Here is a 19,051-nt window from a genome sequence, read left to right as displayed (position 1 = left end):
GTCTTCTAGTGCTTGTTGGCATGGTGCCTCACTATACAGTGCAGGCTGGCCTTGAACTCGTTCTTCCTGAATGTTGGGACCAAACTATTAGACCACTTGAAATGCTATTTATGGTGTATAATTTCACTATATGCACTATACTGCCATAAATAGGGGGAACCTGTTTGATTGTGGTTCCAATTTTGAGCCTTAGTTATCACTGTCTTGTTTTTGAGCTGTTATTGAGCATTGTAGGGCCTCAGGTGAGCTTCATGACCCATCCCAGGCTACTGGTCATGGGTGTTCAGAGAATGTTGTTGGCAGCAAATGTCACTGATGCTTTTTCACTGAGCTGCTGGTCTGAGTGCCTTTACAAGCACTAAGGAAGTTGTTGTCAGCCCCTGCCTCTGTGCTTCTTTTTATGCCCATTAATGGGACAGAACAATTATAGCTGTAGTAAATTTTAAATCAGTAGCATAAAACTTGCCTTTCCTGGTAGATCTGGATCTTCCAATTGTGAGCCTATCGGAAGCTGAATTCCAGTGACTGAGCTTACTGGTTCATTAACGTGCATTTTCCTACAGGTTCCCTTAGCAGCACTGTTCGTAATATGGTGTGGTGCTGGAGTTGTAACATTTTTAACAGTACACACTTCAAAGCATACTATTTATTTAAGTAACAGTATTTAAAGGAAATGTTCACAATTTAGGGAAAGTATTTTCACTATGACCTTTCTAGGTGTATTTATTAGTGTTTTGCCTGCTTGTATGTATGTGTATTTCATGTGTGCCTGAAGCCCAGGGAGGTCAGAAGAGGGCAGGGATCTGATCTGGGCCTAGAGTCCCAGATGGTTGTGAGTCACCATGTAGGTGCTGGCAAAACTGAGTCTTCTGCGAGAGCAGCAGTGCTCTCCAGGCCTCACGTGCTTGTGCACACTAAGGTTGATGTGTGGAGGTCAAGGGATGGGCTTGCAGTTGTTCCTCTCCTTCCACCGTGTGCATCGGAGGAATTACTCAGTCCTGAGGACTAGCGGCAAGTGCTTTTATTTGTCACCCTTCCAGCCCTCTGCAGTATTTTTAGCATCTCAACAGTCAGTGAAATAATCACCTTTTCAAATACACCAGCACAGCAGGCCTGCAGTTCTAGTCCCTGCACTAGTAAAGCTCTCGGCCCTACCAGATACCAGTGGCTGTGAATGACCCTGTGGGGTCTCGTGGCTTGGTCTTCATCTTTATTCCTCAGACAACACGGCACTAGAGATACGATCTTGCTTTTAAAAGGGGAAATTTTTAAAAATGAAGCTTTCTGTATGTTGCCAAATGAAATTGTCCTTCATTTTTTTTATGATCTCTGAAGCTGTCCAAGTGCACTTTCATTCGCAAAAGGAAAACCCCATTTCTTCAGTAACTATTTGCAGAAGTTTTACATCTTCCTAAGACATCCTATCATTATCACAAAGATCCAACATAATACTCAATTTTTTTTTTAACCCCAGTTCTTTAAAGACAAGAAAACAGTGCATTGAAGGACTCCCCAGTGACGAACTTTTATCATACTCCCCTTAGAAGGACCAGGGGTCGTGCTTCGCACAGATAAACGCAGCTCTTGTGGCAGTCCCATCCACTCAGTGCAGCTGAACAGAACTAACGTGTTTATTGTCAGTCTGGGAGAAAGGTGTGATGGATTGCTCACGATTTCAGGGCAGTGCCAAGCAATCTCTAATGACCAGTACGGAGGCATGCGCTGCCTAAAACACACTGCACAATCCCTTTTCAGATCTAAGTCAGGAGAGGCTCAGTAGTAACAGGGTCGACTTTGCAGACACACAAGGCAGGCCTGGCCTGGCTGCTGCTGCAGTGCCTACGCTTGTTAGCCTTGGTTTGTACAGCGCTCGCTCAGCACGCAAGGCCCCGAGCTTAATCTCTAGAACAGGCATGGAGGGGGCAGGTATTTACTTTAGCTTTCAGAGTTTACTAATATCATTATGCATATGGCTGAGGAAATACATTTGATTTTTCTATATTAGCAATGGTTATTGACACATGGGAGAAACCTTGTTTCCTTCTGAAAGAAATGGTAATAAAACTGCAAAAACTAAAATAAATACCACCATTCAGTGCCCGTTATACCTTTTATCATAAAAACTGTCTTAGTTTATAAAACCCTTTATTACATTTATTCATCTTCTGTGAGGGGCACTCGTGTGGAGCTCAGAGCACAACCTGTAGAACAGGATTCTTTCTGCTCCATTGGTCCGGTCCTGGAGATGAAATACAGGCTGTAGGCCTGGCAGCAGCAGCAGCACCTCCACCTGTGCTCATTTACTTTTTGATCTTCGCATTCACCCAGGGAGGCACAAGTTGCTCAATTTAATGAGGTGTTTCCCCTAAGCACCGAAGGATGGCGAGAACAGCTTGCTTCTCACAGAGGACAAAAGCTGTTAACTTCCATTTCAGAAGCTGCACTAGACAGTTCCTTCTTTCAGAGGCCATTCTCTTCACAGAGAAGATAAGAAGTGCCTGAAGTCTAGCGTTGGGTTCTTGTCAGATGCACTCTGACTTAGCAGTGCTTTTAGTTGAGAGAAGTGTTTCTTTCTTTTGCTCCCATTCCTTGAGGAGCAAATGGGTGTTGACTGTCCAGATGTAGGTGTTCTGAAAGGAGAAAAAGACTACTGTCAATCACTGTCAAAGGACAAAGTGTTCCTCCTGCTAAGAAGCACTGTGCCCAACATCTTGTGCTTTGTACACCACACTGCATTATGGCTCCGTTTGTGGACACTGGCTGTCCTCATAGTAATTTCCACTAACGACAACAAAAGCCTCATGGAATATCCAATTCTGGCACCATTTAGGAGGCACACTGGGTGGTTCTAGAATCACCCAAATACCTGAAAGATAAACTAGAGGTAAAACGTTATCAGGCTGAATTTACACCTGACATCAGCATTCATGACAACTCTTATAACTGAAGACTGCATTCCTCTAAAGCGAAAGGCCCTGAGGGGGCACTGTTCCCCCTCCATGTCTTCCCCACTAGGGTGGCAGTGCCACAGGACAGGCACTAGGCTACTGGTGTTTTTGGATTCTGCCAGGTGCATAGGACACACTCCACAAACATCCACAGAATAATCAGCCATTCACCATCTAGTATGAGTTTGCATGTGGGTGCTGGGGATCTCAACTCAGTTGTGTCTACACAGCAAGGATCACCAACTGAACCTTTCCTCAGGACCCCTAAATGCAACTAAATTGCTTTAAATACACAAAAATTTTCTTTTATCCACATTTACACAAAAAGTGAAAATTTATACCAAATATTGACTAAAATCAGTTATATACAGAAAACTGGATTAGACATTTTAACCCAATATCATAAACTTCAAGCTCAATATAAAATTTCAATCATTAAACAAATAATCCTGTCCTGGCTAGATTTTTGTTGTTTATGTTCAGGACACTGACCATATTCAGTTTCTTTTATAATAAAATATTAAAATAATTTATAATAAAAATAAATTCTTCACACAGTAGCCGTGGACTGCACTCAAACTCATGACGATCATAATAATAGTGAGGATTTCTAAAATGTAAACTTGGAGCCTCTGGCAAATATTTATTCATCTAGATTTCAACAAGAATTTGTAACAGGCAAAAGAGTAAAACCCTTTGGAAACACTGTGAGGGCTTCAGACAACACAGGGTAAATTGAGGCAACACAACAGACAGGCAGGGGCGGGGCTGGGAAGCCATGGTCACATATTTACCCAAGGCCATGGAGTTGGGGTTAAAGACGCTGGCCGAGATGGGCTTCAGCCAGGTCAGCGTGAGGGAAGCTCTGCTCTAGGCCAAACAGAAGGTTACCTGGCCCAGGACAGCAGCAGCAGCAAAGAGAAACTGACAACTACAGTGCAGAAGCTGCCAATCCCTCTGCCATTTTAGGTAAGGGTGGATAAAAGGACAGTTTGTTCAGAGTTAAGAAGCAGGAGGAAGGGAGTTGGAGGGATGGCTCAACAGTTAAGAGCACTGACTGCTCTTCCAGAGGTCCTGAGTTCAAATCCCAGCAACCACATGGTGGCTCACAACCATCTGTCATAGGATCTGATGCCCTCTTCTGGTGCACCTGTGGACAGCTACAGTGCACTCACATAAAGACTTTTAAAAAAAAAGAAACAGGAGGAAGGGAAGACTTGGAAGTTGGCTGTGGACGTACATCAGGTGCTGGGAGACTGCATGGGAGCCATATGCACTGATGCACAAGATGAGGATTGGAACTGTTAGACACCCCAGGGGCATGGGAGGAAAATGAGCCACGACCTGTAATCCATGGCGTACTCGGGAGTGCACAGGAAGCACACAGTTCATGTTTCAGCACAGCTAACAAAGTACCTGACGGTCGAGGAGGGGCTCCTGCCTTTGGAGCCATGCACACTCTGACTGATGTTTGTAGAGCCTGCAGCCGCTCTCTTTGGCGTCTTGGGGCTGGCTTTGCTTGCAGCACTGGCAGCACGGCTGCTCCTCAGTGCCGACAGGAAGCTTCTACTCTTACCGTGGTGTCTCACCGTTCTGTTGCATGTTCTGCAGGTAATCAGCTACCACAAAAAAGAAGTTGGTCCCATGAGTTCTCTGGTATGTAACCCAATAAACTGTTTTCCTCAATTCCTATGTGAGCATGACAGAGACAAGTTAGCACGGAGACTATCCTCTGGGAGCTTGCAATGTACCAGGAGGAATCAGATAAGACTAATTAAAAATAATTAAAACTGCCAACAGGAAGGTACTGGCTACACATTCGTATTTAAATACTTTAAAAAGACAATAGAGTTGGGAGTGGAGGAGACCCTAATCCTATAGAAAGAACTATAGGTAACTAAGGAATGTGGAAAGCAGGGGAAATAGTTTTCCCCAGGGAGAGCACACCAATTGGCTATCCAATGCTAAACAGCTAGCCCTGAAAACATACATTGTAATATACAGATGGAGCAGGTTATAGTTAGGATATATATGTGTATATATATGTATATACACACACACATACACTCATGTAAGCAAACAAAGAAAAAAGAAGCCATGAATTTGAAAGAGGAATGAGAGGTATATGGGAGGCCTGGAGGGAGGAAATGGAGGGGGAAATGGTGCAATTACATTGTAATCTCAAAAATAAAATAATTTTAAAAAGATAATGCTCATTATGAAACTGATTTGAGAAGGAACTAGGGATAGGAGGGCATTCACTAACATCTGGATGCTCTTTGTAACAGCAGAAGAGATTTGATTATTTTCTAACTGGTGAACTTTAGTTCTTTTCCCAATGAAACATGGCTGATCATGACATGATCACTTTGAATCCATAGTGACTCTAATGCTAGTCTAATAAAATCCTTCCGTTTCCATCAATATTTATTTTTACTTTATGTGTGTGATTGCTTGCATGAAAGTATATCCACCATATACAAGACTGGTCCCCTTGAAGAGGCCAGTAAGGTGCAGAAGGTGTGCTGGTTATGCCAGTGGCTGCTGGGGACCGAGCAGGCAGCAAGTGCTTTAAGCTGCTGAGCCATCTCTGCGGCCCCAGTAGGATACAGTGGTAAGACGAGGTTCACTCCTCACCTAAATGCCTTTCTACATAGCCTATGTCTCAGCACCATGTAAGCTAGTGAGGTGAGAGGCACTCAGATTTCAAACAAACAAAAATTCAAATAAAGAGCTGTGTGGCGATTTGAATGAGAATAGCCCACTTAGGCTCACAGGCTTGAACACCTGGTCCCCAGTTAGTATACCTGTTTGGGAAAGATTAGGAGGTTGGAGGAGGTGTGTAACTGGGGGCAGGCTTTGAGGTTTCAGAAGAAGGTGACTTCCAGTGTCTCTTTCTCTGCCTCAAGGTTGTGGATCAAAACATGAGCCCTCAGCTGTGCCTTCCTTCACTTGGCCAACATAGACTCTGGCCCTGTGAAGCAGTAAGCCTAATTAATTAAACACTTTGTTTTATAAGATGCTTTAGTCAGGGTGTCTGATCATAGCAACAGAAAAGTAACTACAGCACTCTGCAGAGATGAAGGCCTGCTGCCTTACAGGTTTTGGAAAAAGGCTATGTACAGATGAGGGTAAGTCAGTAAAACAGGGCTGGAGAGACGGCTCAGAGGTTAAGAGCACTGACTGCTCTTCCAGAGGTCCTGAGTTCAATTCCCAGCAACCACATGGTGGCTTACAACCATCTATAATCAGGTCTGGTGCCCTCTTCTGGCCTGCAGGCATACATGCAGACAGAAAGCTGTATGATGTATACATAATAAATAAATAAATGTTTAAAAAAAAAGTCAGTAAAACATCCCCCATGAACCTTTCTTTCAGGTAATCTCTAACTAAAATACAGTAGAGTAAAATAAACTTCAGCAAAGTAAACCGTCAGAACACTGTAAATCTTCCCACGGTTGGAAATATATTTCCAATATATTGCACTGTTTTCTAGTAAGTTCCTGTGGCAGGAAGCTCATAGGCTGAGGTAGCCTAAGCTACCTGGTGGGTTTAAGGCCAGTCTGGGGTATAGCAAGACCCTATCTCAATGCCTGCATGCACTTGAGTAGGCATACAAAGAGCATACAGGATAGAAAATATATTTGATATAGGTTTCCATTTAGTAAACCTTTGGGAATTTTTTTTTTTTTTTTTGGTTCTTTTTTTCAGAGCTGGGGACCGAACCCAGGGCCTTGCGCTTCCTAGGCAAGCGCTCTACCACTGAGCTAAATCCCCAACCCCTGGGAATTGTTTTTTTATTCCATTTTATACACTAAACACTTGCTGGGTGGACAGGTCCTACATGTTGACCCTGGGGCCTCACACACAAGGCTGGTGTGGAGGAAAGTATCTGTTACTGAGGAAACGATGGAGTGGTGACTCAGCTTGTGAGTTCCACTGCTAAACAAGGAATTCTCAAAACTAACAGTGAGGTGAGAGCCTCAATCCTTGGTTTTGGTGGAAATTATCAGAATTAGCCAGTGGGATAATGCACATGTTTAATCCCAGCACCAGGGAGGCAGAGGCAGGCTGACCCTGATTTCAAGACCAGTCTGGTCTACAAAGCAAGTTCGAAGACAGCCAGGGCTTTGAGAAGCCCTGTCTTAAAATAAGGTGAAATTAAACTATACCCTTGGTGAACCACTATCACAGAAACATGGTGTGTGCACTCAGACAGTCCAAATGTACGACTAGAACTCTGTTCTGGTCACGCTGATGCTCCCCCTAAGGGGAAGGACAGAGCTGCAGCCTTACCAGCACACTTGCGGAGTCTCTGTACTTTCTCAACAGCTTTGTTTCTTTAAAACTGAGTGTATAATTTCTTGCTTCTCGATTAAGAAGTTTCTGTATCTTTGGTGTCAATTTGGCTTTGGGTTTGAGGCGCACTCTAGAATTATCCAGAACCAACAATTGGAAGCAGTGTGGACATGTTTCCTGAAAAGTGCTGTTATCCTCTACAAATAAATAAATAAAATTCAGTTTGCAAGTCAGAATATTGTTACCTCAAACAACCGGTATCATAAGTGGGGAAAAAGAAAAACATACTGATATCAGCAGAAAGTCTCTTAAAGCAAACTTCAGATATGAAAATTATAAAAGCAAACCGGCAGTTATGTACTTTACAGAATTCTCTGGTTTCCCCACCCACTCCTTCAACAGTAGAGAGGCGGGCGGGCCACGGGCCTTTACTTCTTTGCTCATTTAATACTTAGTTTTCAGTACGTTTACCACAGAGTAGTCTGCCGGGATTTTTCTTCCCCTCCTGTCCTCCCTCCCTCCCTTCTTCCCTCCTTCCCCTCACCATCGGTACAACCAGTACATTTTCGTGTACTGTGAACAGAGGACAACCAGATGACATACAACATCACATGCTAATGCTGGGCCAAGGGATGGGACTAAGGAAGGGGATCAGAGGCTGGTAAAGTTATTGTAATTTAAAGAAGGATGTCTAGGGAAGCTTCATCAAATGAGAACTGCAGAGAGAAAAGACAGTAGACAGTAGAGTTCCAGGCATGATAAGGCATCTGCAAAAGCCCCGAACACAACAGCAAGCAGGTCTGCCCAGGCTGGAGTTGAGTGAACCAACTGGAAGCATGTCACAGAATTCCGTGGCAATTCCAGCTTCCAAAGAGACTGCAGAGTGCCCTCTGGCAGCAATCCAGCAGGGATGCACTAAGTTGTTAGGACCAGGTTGCAAGCAATGGATATAAAAAAGTGAGTCCGTTTGGGAGGTATTTTAAAGCCACTGTGATTTGCTGGTACAAGGTGAACCAAGGAGGAGAGTTGTTGTTAAGGTATCAAGAAATAGCTCCAAGGTAAAGACAAGATCATTGTTTACTAAGGTGAGACCTAGTTGTTAAAAAAGGAGAGGTGAGGACAGGAAGGTCTCCGTATATTGTGTCCAGCCCCAAGGCTGAATGAAAAAAATGTCATCTATGAACCGAGTTCTGGAACAGCACGACGTTTGGATCTTGGAAGATTAGGAAAACCAACCAAGTACACTGAGGAGTAAAAGCTAGATGCCTGGAAACAGGAGGGACTACTGAAACCCTGACCAATGTGGAGCTGTTGAGTTGGTTCAGGGGGTCAAGGCACTTCTACTAGGCTAGATAACCTGAGTTCCATCCACAGGAAGCCAGAATACTTCCCAAACGATTCCCAAAAGTTGTTCTCTGCCCTCCAGACATTCTCTCCAGACCCACTAGCTTGGGCACACAAACACAAAAATACGTGTGGGCTAGAGATGACTCAGCAGTTATTGCTGGCTGCTCTTCCAGAGGACCCAGGTTCAATATCCAGGACCCTGTTTGAGCATCTCACAGTTGTCTGTACAACTAGGGGATTCCATCACCCTCTTCTGGTCACCAGGCTCCCAAGTGATGCAGACATGAGGGCAACATTTATGCACTTCGTAGAATAAATTTTAAAATAAAAGCTGACCGAGGGGCAGGGGAGATGGCTTAGGGGTAAGGAGTATTTGTTGCTCTTTGCAGAGACTCAGGATTAATTCCAAGCACCCACGGCTTTAAGTGCGGTTCCAGGGGATTCGTCCCCCTCTTCTGGTTTCCGCGGCATCAGGCACGCACCTGGTGCCCAGACAAACAAACAGGCAAAGCACCAGAACACTTTTAAAAACAAAGACTGGTTAATGTGTCTAATGCTAAGGATTAAGACATATTAAAGAATTTAGGGTTTTCGTGCAACTGAGAAGTTTAGGACATTTTTTTTTTCAATGAGTCAAATCGATCACCCTTCTCTTTTGGACCACTGGGGTGACAAGGGCCGAAGCCTCCGCAGGCGGCGTTCTCCTACCGTGTGTCGAACTGTAGGCCCACCTGCAAAAGAGAAAAGGGCGTGAGGCCGCAGCACCGCGGCCGCCAGCCCGCCCGCCCATCTTCCGCCCCTCTTACAGGAGGTAGCGGGCCTGGCCAGGGCAGCTTCCCACCAGACCCCGAGCAGCCGCTTCAATATAATACTTCTGCCGCATTGCTCCAGAGCACAGTCGCCCAAACGCTGCGATTGAACGCCACGCCGGAAGTCGGCTTTCTCAGTGTAACCATCCTAGGCCTCTGCCCTCAAATTCCCTCCGGAAACACGCATTCGCGACACAGGAGTTCCGGTCTCCTCCGTATTGTGTCTGGAGTTCGAGATCATCTCTGGCTTATGACCTGGGTCTTGTCGTCTTATTCCCGTCCCTGTCCCCACCCCCGCCACAACATCTAGAGCTAAGTTCTTGTACCCGGAATGGTGACAGGCTCCGGAGCCCAGGGCTCCACCGGCAACACTGACTTCCTTCCTCTTCTAACCATCAGGTCAAGATTTTCCGGGTAATCAAGGTTAATCAATTAACTATCATCCAGATGTTTTACTTTCTAGTTTGGTTTGATGTGGATGAGTGTTTTGCCTGCTTATGCATGTGTGACTCACTTGGATGCAGTGCGTGCAGTTCCCTTGGAACTGGAATTACAAATAGTTGTGAGCTGCCATGTGGGTGTTGGGATCCTCTGCAAGAACACTCAACGGGTGTTTGTTTCTTTGTTTTGTTTTTGTTTTCCGAGACAGTGTTTTGTGTTCTCTGTGTAGCAAGTTTCAGGCTGCCCTGAGCTCGGAGAGATTCGTCTGTCTCTGGAGTTCTGGGATTAAAGGTGTGTGTTATCACCAGGCTCAATCAGTGCTCTTAAATTCCAAGCCACCAAGTGTCATTAGTAACCGAGCCATCTCTCCAACCCCGGTGTAATTTATTTCACATACATTTTTAAACGAATGCACGTTACAAATTTAATTCTTTGAGGCAGTCTGTCTACATAACTATGGCTGTCCTGGAACTGGCCATATAGACCAGGCTGGCCTCCAACTCACGGAGATCTGCCTGCCTCAACTTCCTGAATGCTGGTATTAAAGACAAATTCACCATGCCAGGCACACACACACATTCTTTGTGATTATTTTTGTAAAGTAGAGCATCTGATATTTTTTTCAAGATGAACAGCAAGTTATTTACCACAGACCCTGGCTTTTACTTGTTGAAATAAAATAGGAAATGATTTGAGCATTATACCCAGGAATCAATCAATCTCTCTCTCTCTCTCTCTCTCTCTCTCTCTCTCTCTCTCTCTCTCTCTCTCTCTCTCTTTCTCTTTTCCTCAAGACAGAGTCTCTCTGTGTGTCTGTATATCCCTGGCTGACCTGTAACTACAAACAGGTTAGCCTTGAACTCAGGGATTCTCCTGTCTCTACCTCCCCAATGCTGGGACTGAAGCTGTGCGCTGCCACACCCCGCCCAGGCGCTTTTCTTAACATAATTTAGATCGCTAGCTCATTAATCCTCATGATGAGCCCCGAGCATAAAAGCAATATCACTTCATCTTGATGAAATGGCTTTTTTTTTTCATTCCTTTTTGATGTCGAGTCACACCGCGTAGTCCAGGATAGTCTCAGAGTAACTATGTAAGCCAGGCTGTCCTTGATTTTACCCTGTTGCCACAGCCTGAGATTATATATAAGTGTGAGCGACCAGGTTACATCTGTTTCCAGACTCTTTGATCTGTTTCACCAACTCATAAAGCAAAGAAGGGAAATACACGCTTCCTTTGCACCAGACAGCCCTTCACCGGCCCCTTGTCTCTCCTCTGAGAGACACTCGTGTATTCAGATGCCTCCTCAGCGCTTTGCTTGAGTTGTTTCTCATTTTCAAAGTGGCAAATTTGCCGAAATAACGCTCCTGATTTTCCACACAGAACTGCCCAGATGCCCGGTCTACTTCCAGCCTCGGACCCCAGCCCACTCCTAACTCCTCTTTCCACTACTTGCCACTGCTCTGCCCTCAGGTTAAAAGCTCCCCAGCAACGAGCCACAAAGTCCATGACTCTGCACCACTAGGCCCAGCATTTCCTCAGAGGGTTAACTCACACATTGTGAGTCAGGAAAAAAATAAAACCCAAAAATAAAAATATGACTTCTCCAGAGATGTCCTTGGGTCTCTGGCCAAAAATGCCAGAAGGAAACTAATTTTTTGTTTTGCTTTATTTTGTTTGTTTGTTTGTTTGTTGTTTTGTTGTTGTTGTTTTCCGAGACAGAGTTTCTCTGGGTAACCCCGGCAGTCCTGGAACTGGCTTTGCAGACCAGCAATTCACAGCCATCTGTAACTTCAGGTCCAGGGGATCTGATGCCCTCTTTTGGACTCCTTGGATACCAGGCATGCATATAAGGCACAGACAAGCACGTAGGTGACACACTCCTACATTAAAAAATTAACGTAAAGTAAGGTGGAGAAATGACTCTAAAGCCTAAGATGAGTTGCTTTGTTTTAATATGACATATAAAACGGAACACGGTACAATAAAATAAACTGCTTAAAGGAAGGGCCGGGTCCAAAACCTATGTAGAGGGAAGATTCTTAAGCTGAGTTGGCAGCGGAGAGGCAAACCATTCAGCTTCACTTGCAGTGCAGTTCCCGACAGTCACCAGCAGAGGGAAAAGTAGTTTTATTTCGCGTGGATCTCCGCGCGGCGCAAATTCTCTCACTAAAGAGAAGCAACGGAGAGCACCCGGGAGACCCTGGACTATGGGCGGGTAAACTGGCCTGGAGGAGTCATTCAGACTGCCCAGGCCCCGCTAGGTCAGCGTACAGAGTCTCGGCAGCTCCCCTTAAATGAAATGAGATGGATAACTTGGTTGGGTCGCCTTGCTGACCGCCCAGCCTCGGACTTCTTTGCTGCCGAGCGAAACCTTCTCTCGATCGGGAGGACCCGGGAGGTGAGTCTAGGTGCAATCAAGGAAGCTCAAGCCCGGGTCCTAGTGCAATCCTGGGGACCCGAATTCGGGTCCGAATGCAAACCAGGTAAGCGTCCTCTGGGGTCCGAGCGCGATCCAGGCGAGAATCCTGGTTCGAACGCGATCCTGGCAAGCTCGCACCAGCTTCACGGAGCATCCCTGGTGCCCAGTCCATCCGCCCCGAGTAGTGGCCAGGGCTGGGCGGTCAGTCCGAGGGTAGAAGGATCCCGGCAGGAAGGCACAGATCCTGGAAAGGTCCTTCTACCAAGAGGCTGAGGCATGAACTGTAAAAATAGTCACTCTAGTAAACCGGGCAGTGCGGGGACTGGGGAACGGCTATTTTATTAGAATGGACGCGAAGAATTACGTCGGCTGGACTGTGGCGAGCAGTGACAGAGCCTGGGTCAAGGAGCTGCGGAAAGGGAGAAACAGAGCGGCTCCAGGGACCTTTCCAGACCCAGGGGATGGGAGCAGAAACTGACTTAGATTGCACACAGGAAGCAAAGAACGGAAACACGCAGCGGGGTGGGAGGTTAGACCTGGAGGCAGCGGGCTGGATCGGCACCTCCGCCAGCGCCCGGCAGCGGAGTCGGAGTCCGCGCGGTCCGGAATCCACCTGTTACCACCGAAGCTTTAAGCATCCGGCCCGCCCGGCAGCAGAAACCGCGGCGGGGCGCGCAGGCAACAGGTCTGCTCCGGGCGGGACAGAAAGGGAAGGCGAGGAGCTCTGTGGGATTTGGAGGCCGGCCGCCAGGTGCTGTGTGTCTGTGCCCCGAGGAATTTCTAAAATATCATTAGTGTTAAAAAATTAGACGTCAGGACCCCAGGGTCTTGCCAAAGCGGCGCAGTGAATAATTTGTTTACACGAAGTCTCAGTAATACTATGCGCAGCAGCCGTACCTCCTTAATTATATTTAAATATATTCAGAAAGGGCCCATTTGTTTTTTGATAGCTAAGTGCTCCTTGAAAATAGATAAGGCCAATAAAACATTTCAATAACTTGAAATATATGCAGAAGTTTTGCCAAACTTTACAGGCAAACGAGTAAAATAATAGCAGAGCCAAGTTCGGCTTTTTCAAAAGAAATCTTGTTCAGGGCAGCGGGCCTTTCCCTTGTGTTTGAGGGTAGAGGGGCTACGTGTCATGGCAGACTCATTCCTGTGTGCCCTGCTTTCATCTGCAACACCCAGCTTGCTTCTCTTGTTTGACTTGGCAGCTGTGGGGTCCCCGGTGCACACCCGCTCTTGCTTCAGCCGTCTGCCTGCTGTGTGAATTTGGAAGGAGAAGTTACTCAGATGGTGGCGGTAGAGGTCAGGGCTGGGAGTGGGTTGTCAGTGAGAAAGCCCTGGGATGTGGGAGTGGGTTTGATTATCACGCTTGACTTTTCCGTGCCGTTTCTCCCTAAAAGGTGCCATACTGGGAGCCCCTGAAGCTCCGTTGTGACTGAAAGGTCATAAGGAAGTCTCTCCTCATGTAATAGGTATAAGAAAGTATAAAGGTGCTGCCTTGTATATATATATGTCCTATAACCCTGGCGTTCCTCAAACCTCAACTTAGGATGTGATTTACGGTAATGAAATTCACAATCAGGATTAGAGCTAATATGTATTGTAAATATCACTCATGTAGACCAGGCTAGCCTTGAACTTTCTATGTAGCTGAGGATGGTCTTGTGTGTGTGTGTGTGTGTGTGTGAGAGAGAGAGAGAGAGAGAGAGAGAGAGAGAGAGAGAGAGAGAGAGAGCGAGCGCAGGTGCATCCATCAGTGAATGTGGAGACCAGAGGTTGATGTCAGAATGTCTTCCTCAATCTCTTCTTCACAGTATTTTCTCTAGAGATTTATTTATTTTATGTGTAGGAGTTTGTGTTGCTTATTTATGTTTGTCTGTGCACATGTATACCCGGTGCCCAAGGAGTCCAAAAGAGGACATTGAGTCCCCTGGACCTGGAGTTACAGGTGATTATGAGCTGTTCTGTAGTACTGGGAGGTCAAACCTGGATCTTCTGGGAGAGCAGCCAGTGCTCGTAACCACTAAGGCAACTCTCCACTCTTTTCTTTCCCTCCCTCCCTCCCTCCCTTCCTCCCTCCCTTCCTCCCTCCTTCCCTCCCTCCCTCCCTTCCTTTGGTTTTTCAAGGCAGGGGTTCTTTGTGTAGTCCTGGCTGGGCTCAAACTCACAGAAATCCACCTGCCTCTGCCTCCCAAGTGCTGGGATTAAAGGTGTGCACCCCCACTGCCGGCACGCTTCCTTTCTCGAGTCGAACACTGAACTATTTCATCTTGGCCAGCAGACCAGTGAGTCCTGGATGCATGTCTCTGCCCCCACACCACACACTCGGGAATTCTGGTGCCTACCACAGCACCTAGTTGTACTGGTTCTCTGTGAGTTTTACATCATGTACCCCAATCTCACTCATCTCCCCGTGCCCCGGTGTCCACCCTTAACCCATGCAACCTCCCCCTACCCAAATAAAACACACACACACACACACACACACACACACAGACACACACACACACACACACACACACACCAAAGCATAGAAAACATCTCATCCTGGAAGCTGTAGTGTGTCCCACAATATGCCCCTCTGTCCACACATCTTCCCATGCAAACGTTCATTGCAATGAATCATTCGAGGTCTCTGGTTTCTGTGACACCATCAATACTGGATCCTCACTGGGCCTCCTCCCAGTTATCCTGTTGTTGCCCTGTGTCATGGAGATCCTGCAGCTTTGGGTCAGTAGGATGAGCCTGACCCTTTCACTTGACCCAACAGTTTACAGATGATTTAGATTTTTGGCCTGGGCCAATTTGAAGCCCTGAATCTAGGCCTTGGTAGTGTCTGAGCTGGTCAGCCTCCTGGCTCTCCCTTATTCACATCACCAGGGTGAGCTCACCAGCACTGCTCTGGCTAAGCCACCCGTGCTATCAAAGGCCTTGCTGGGCCTTTCAAAGCATTTGGTTTGTCAAAGGGGAGAGGCACAGTAGACCTCCAGAGCCATGTCCACTGTACTGCCTAGTTGAGGCTTGGGGCCCACTCTCCCAAGTAGAGCAGCCAGTCAAGGGCTGGCCCCTGCTCCCACACCCTTGGGGCTGGCTCACTCGTACCTGCAGCATCACAGCCAGCTCCACGTGTTGTCCAGGCGACAGCACCCTGTTTTACTATGGGTGCTGGGGATGCTCATGTTTGCACAGCAGCCACTCTCAACCACTGAGCCATCTCTCTAGCTCACCTTATTTTGAAGACAGGGTCTCTTGTAGCTCAGATTAGACCTCAAATTCCGTGTATTGTTAGGGAGAATGGCTTGACGATCCTGACATCCTGCTTTCACCTTCTGGGAGCTGAGATTACAGTTGAGCAGCACCATGCCCAGGATTATGTGGTGCTGAGGCTTTCAAACCTGGGGCTTCTTGTAAGGTAGGTAAACACTCTGTCACCCGAACACCCCAGGTCCTTGGTACGGACTTCTCACACTGGGAAAGGCTGCAGTGTAGGCCATCTGTGTAATTCCTTCTGTTGGCTGTCTGCATGTACATCGGAGCATGCCATGTTACCTATAATGTCAGATGAGCCTGGGAAGAGTTGTACCTGGTATGTCAGATCCTCTGCTGAGGGAACCTTCCTCCTTTTCTCTCCCTCTCTCCTTTCCTTGGTGTGTGTGTGTTCTCATCACCCAGGTTACCTCATGGATGAAAGATGGCTGCTGAAGTTCCAGCCACCACACCTGCATCCCAGGCAGGGATAAAGAGAAACAAAGCAGAAAAGTCTGTACACCTGGGCTGCTTGTATCTATTGTCTGCAAGAATAGCTGCCAATAACCCCTGTAGGCACAAGTCACTTTTCCTATCAAGAAGTGGAGTGTATTTTTCATTTACTTAAGTCAGAGCTGATTCTATGACCTGCTTCTTTTTTTTTTTTAAATAAAAAGTTGTTTGTTGTTAGTGTATTTTGAGACAGGGTCTCTCTACATAGGCTTGGCTGTCCTGCCACTCACTATATAGTCCACTGTGTCTCACTTTGGCCAATAGGATGCTTTGAAAGGCCCAGCAAGGCCTTGCTGTTTCTTGTTCCCTTTATGGGATCTAGCTGCTGTTAAAGCCGTAGCCTAGTCCTTTTTGTGGATAGCCGTGATGACAGAGGCCTAACCTTCTCCAGCTTCTCCAGCTTCTCCAGCTTCTCCAGCTTCTCCAGCTTCTCCAGCTTCTCCGGCTGCCCTTGCTGAGGCATCGGTCTTGGTGCCCCAGCCCCATAGGACACAAGACCCACCCGGCTTTGGCCTCCTGTGCCATCCTCAGGCTTCTTCCCTGGCACATGGCATGTCCATAGTTCCAGCCACAGTGCCTGGCCACCTCGCTCCTGTTCCCAGCCGGTGCGCAGGACAAGCTTTGTGTCATCTGGCCTTGGTCACGACCACACCTGCATTGTCTGCACGGCCCTCTGCAGCCAGGTGTGGCAGGAGATGAAGCTCTGTGAGTTTTGATGATAATGGGGCTGTGGAAGGGCCAGACATAGGCTCCCTTGAGGAGTGTGGTGAACGTAGTCACCGAGGTTTTATGAGTATGCCTGAGCAGAGAGGGATGTCTCGGTGGTGTGGTAGACGTGTTCTTGAGCTTCAAGAGAACTGGATAAGCTTTTTCCTGGCCACATGTCCTGAGTGTGTATTGTTGCCTCAGTTTCCACATTTGTAAAATGAGGCTTCCAGGACTCATGTCAGAGGGCTACAGTGAGATCAATAGACAGGGTGTATAGAATTTCTCAGCAATAGGGGCCATCCCCTTACTGTTTTTATTTCACCTTGTGTAAGCAGTTGAGTGTGTTGGTTGTAGAATCAGTATTACTTGAACAGTTAGCTGTCCCTCTTCCTTAAGGGCCATTGGAGGTTAGTGACTGCTGGGACAGGAGAGGAGTTTTTACCAGTGGTGTAAGTTGCCCATGTCCCTGTGAGTGATCCCACTGTGCTCATGGAAGCAACCCTAATTAGACAAACCGTTCTTCCACCATCAACAGCAATAAAAGAGACTTGGAAGTGGGAGGGGCGATGTGATGGTCAGTGCTAATTATCACCCTGACAATCTAGACTCACTTGGGACATGAGCCTTCAGGAGTCTGTTCTCTTTCCACCCTGTTGATCTCAGGGGTCTGATTTAGACCTTCAGGCTTGGCGGCAAGTTTCTCCATCGCATGAACTGTCTCACTTTCCCAGGAGCCATCTTTCTTGTGTGTGGTCCCTGGCTGGGATGCTGGGTGGCAGAAATGGAGATTGGAAGCGAGCATTCAGCATCCTCCGCTTCCTAACTGTGGATGTGATTTGAGCTGTTGCTTCAGTGTTTGCTGCTTTGGCCAGAAGGAACCTTTCTCCCTTAAGGTGCCTCTGTAGGGGTGTTTTTTCACAGCAGCAGGAGAAGAAGCTTAATTTGGGGCTTACTGGGCAGAGTGAGGGATTCAGCAGGAGTGGGGAAACGGGTAATGGGTATGACCAAGATATATTTTATACATTTACGAAGCTATCAAAGGATAGATTGAGACCCTTTAAAGAAGGATGTGCATGAGTGTGGGCTGTGTGTGGGCACGTGCACTTGAGCACCCATACCCGTAGAGGCCGGAAGAGAGCATCAGATCCCTGGAGCTGGAGTTGTAGGTGGCTGAGACAATAAGGGTGTTGGGAACCGAACTCAGATTCCGTGGAAGAGCAATATGTGTTCTTAACTACTGAGCCATCTCTCCAGCCCTAAAAATGTTGGTGAAAGCTTTAGCTATCAATCCAAAGACATTCCTCAATAGACGTTCATTATAAAATTGAGAGTTCTTTTCTACCGAAGTTATTGCCACTGTTACCACATTTAACAAACTAAAATACTGTAAATATTATTTTTTTAATTACTTTTTAAAGAGCTGGGCATGTGACTCACACCTTTAATCCCAGCATTTGGGAGGTAGATCTCTGAGTTTTAGGCCAGCCTGGTCTACAGAGTGAGTTCCAGGATTCCCCAGGGCTATATAGAGAAATCCTTTCTGAAATAATAATAATAATAATAATAATAATAATAATAATAATAAAACATGAAGTCAGAAGAAAGTTATTTGGTCATGTCTCCTCTCCTTCTGTGTCCCAAGTATTCTCTGTCTAGGGTGGGAGTGGAAGTTGGGAATAGGCCTGAGGCCTGAACAGGTCATGTGGCCACTCTATGCCTCTCTTGGCTATGGAGATTGCTTGGACCAGAGTAGCATATGTGTGTGTGTGTGTGTGTGTGTGTGTGTGTGTGTGTGTGTGTGTGTGTGTGTTGGTTCTCTCCTTCCACCTTAAGGATCCTGAAGGGGAAGCTCATGTCTTCAGACATCTTGCCCCTCCCCCATTGCATATTTAATAGCTACAATAGGGTCATTTTTTTTTCCCTGTGTAAACTGAGAGGCTTGGGCTCCACTGACTGGAAAACTAAGCACCCTTTCTCAGATCCATCTCAGTGGCCTCTCACAACTGCCCAGGAGCGAAAGAACGCTTTGAAATAAATTTTTCTGAGGCCTACACACGTTGTCTGGCAGCCTCAGGGTCTGGCGGCACCTACAGGGATTGACTTTGAAGCACAGTCATCCTTCAGAAAATGTGTATCTTGGCAGCCGTAGTCCAAGGAATTCCTTGCCTTTGGCTCAGCCTGGAGTCTTTCCTTCTGCGCCCTGTTCCTCTGTGGCTTCTCGGTCCATGGCAGGTAACAGTCAGTGACTTCAGCGAAGGTCGGGACCTGCTGGGGTCCTGATGGTTTTCCCTGTGGTGTTTGTTCTTCAGTGA

The 19,051-nt window shown here is 46.8% G+C and overlaps 1 protein-coding gene across 2 annotated transcripts; it reads right to left on the bottom strand.

Annotated features, from left to right (window-relative positions):
- Window positions 1-1,006: 1,006 nt before the first annotated feature.
- On the bottom strand, window positions 1,007-9,614 carry C18h18orf21 (similar to human chromosome 18 open reading frame 21). 2 transcript variants are annotated; one of them, NM_001024905.1, is made up of 5 exons: window positions 9,401-9,552; window positions 9,303-9,325; window positions 7,245-7,444; window positions 4,365-4,567; window positions 2,129-2,630 (listed from the first exon to the last, which is right to left on the bottom strand). In NM_001024905.1, the coding sequence occupies exons 1-5, from the start codon at window positions 9,475-9,477 to the stop codon at window positions 2,477-2,479; spliced, it is 657 nt and encodes a 218-aa protein (NP_001020076.1). In that variant the 5' UTR covers window positions 9,478-9,552; the 3' UTR covers window positions 2,129-2,476. The 2 variants fall into 2 exon arrangements, with proteins under 2 accessions (XP_063133584.1, NP_001020076.1); XM_063277514.1 differs by lacking the exon at window positions 4,365-4,567 and having other exon boundaries at window positions 1,007-2,630; window positions 9,401-9,614.
- Between the last annotated feature and the right edge of the window lie 9,437 nt (window positions 9,615-19,051).

Source organism: Rattus norvegicus, chromosome 18 (assembly GCF_036323735.1).
Source record: "Rattus norvegicus strain BN/NHsdMcwi chromosome 18, GRCr8, whole genome shotgun sequence".
Classification (NCBI taxonomy): Eukaryota; Metazoa; Chordata; class Mammalia; order Rodentia; family Muridae; genus Rattus; species Rattus norvegicus.
Note: the sequence above shows the minus strand (reverse complement) of the source record. Positions and strands in the feature narration are given on the sequence as shown.

Coding starts and splice junctions, on each gene's coding strand:
- C18h18orf21 (NM_001024905.1), bottom strand. CDS start 9,477: ATGCGGCAGAAGTATTATATTGAAGCGGCTGCTCGGGGTCTGGTGGGA. Junction 9,326..9,400: donor GGCCAGGCCCGCTACCTCCT/GTAAGAGGGGCG, acceptor TCTCTTTTGCAG/GTGGGCCTACAGTTCGACAC. Junction 7,445..9,302: donor GGCCTACAGTTCGACACACG/GTAGGAGAACGC, acceptor ATTTATTTGTAG/AGGATAACAGCACTTTTCAG.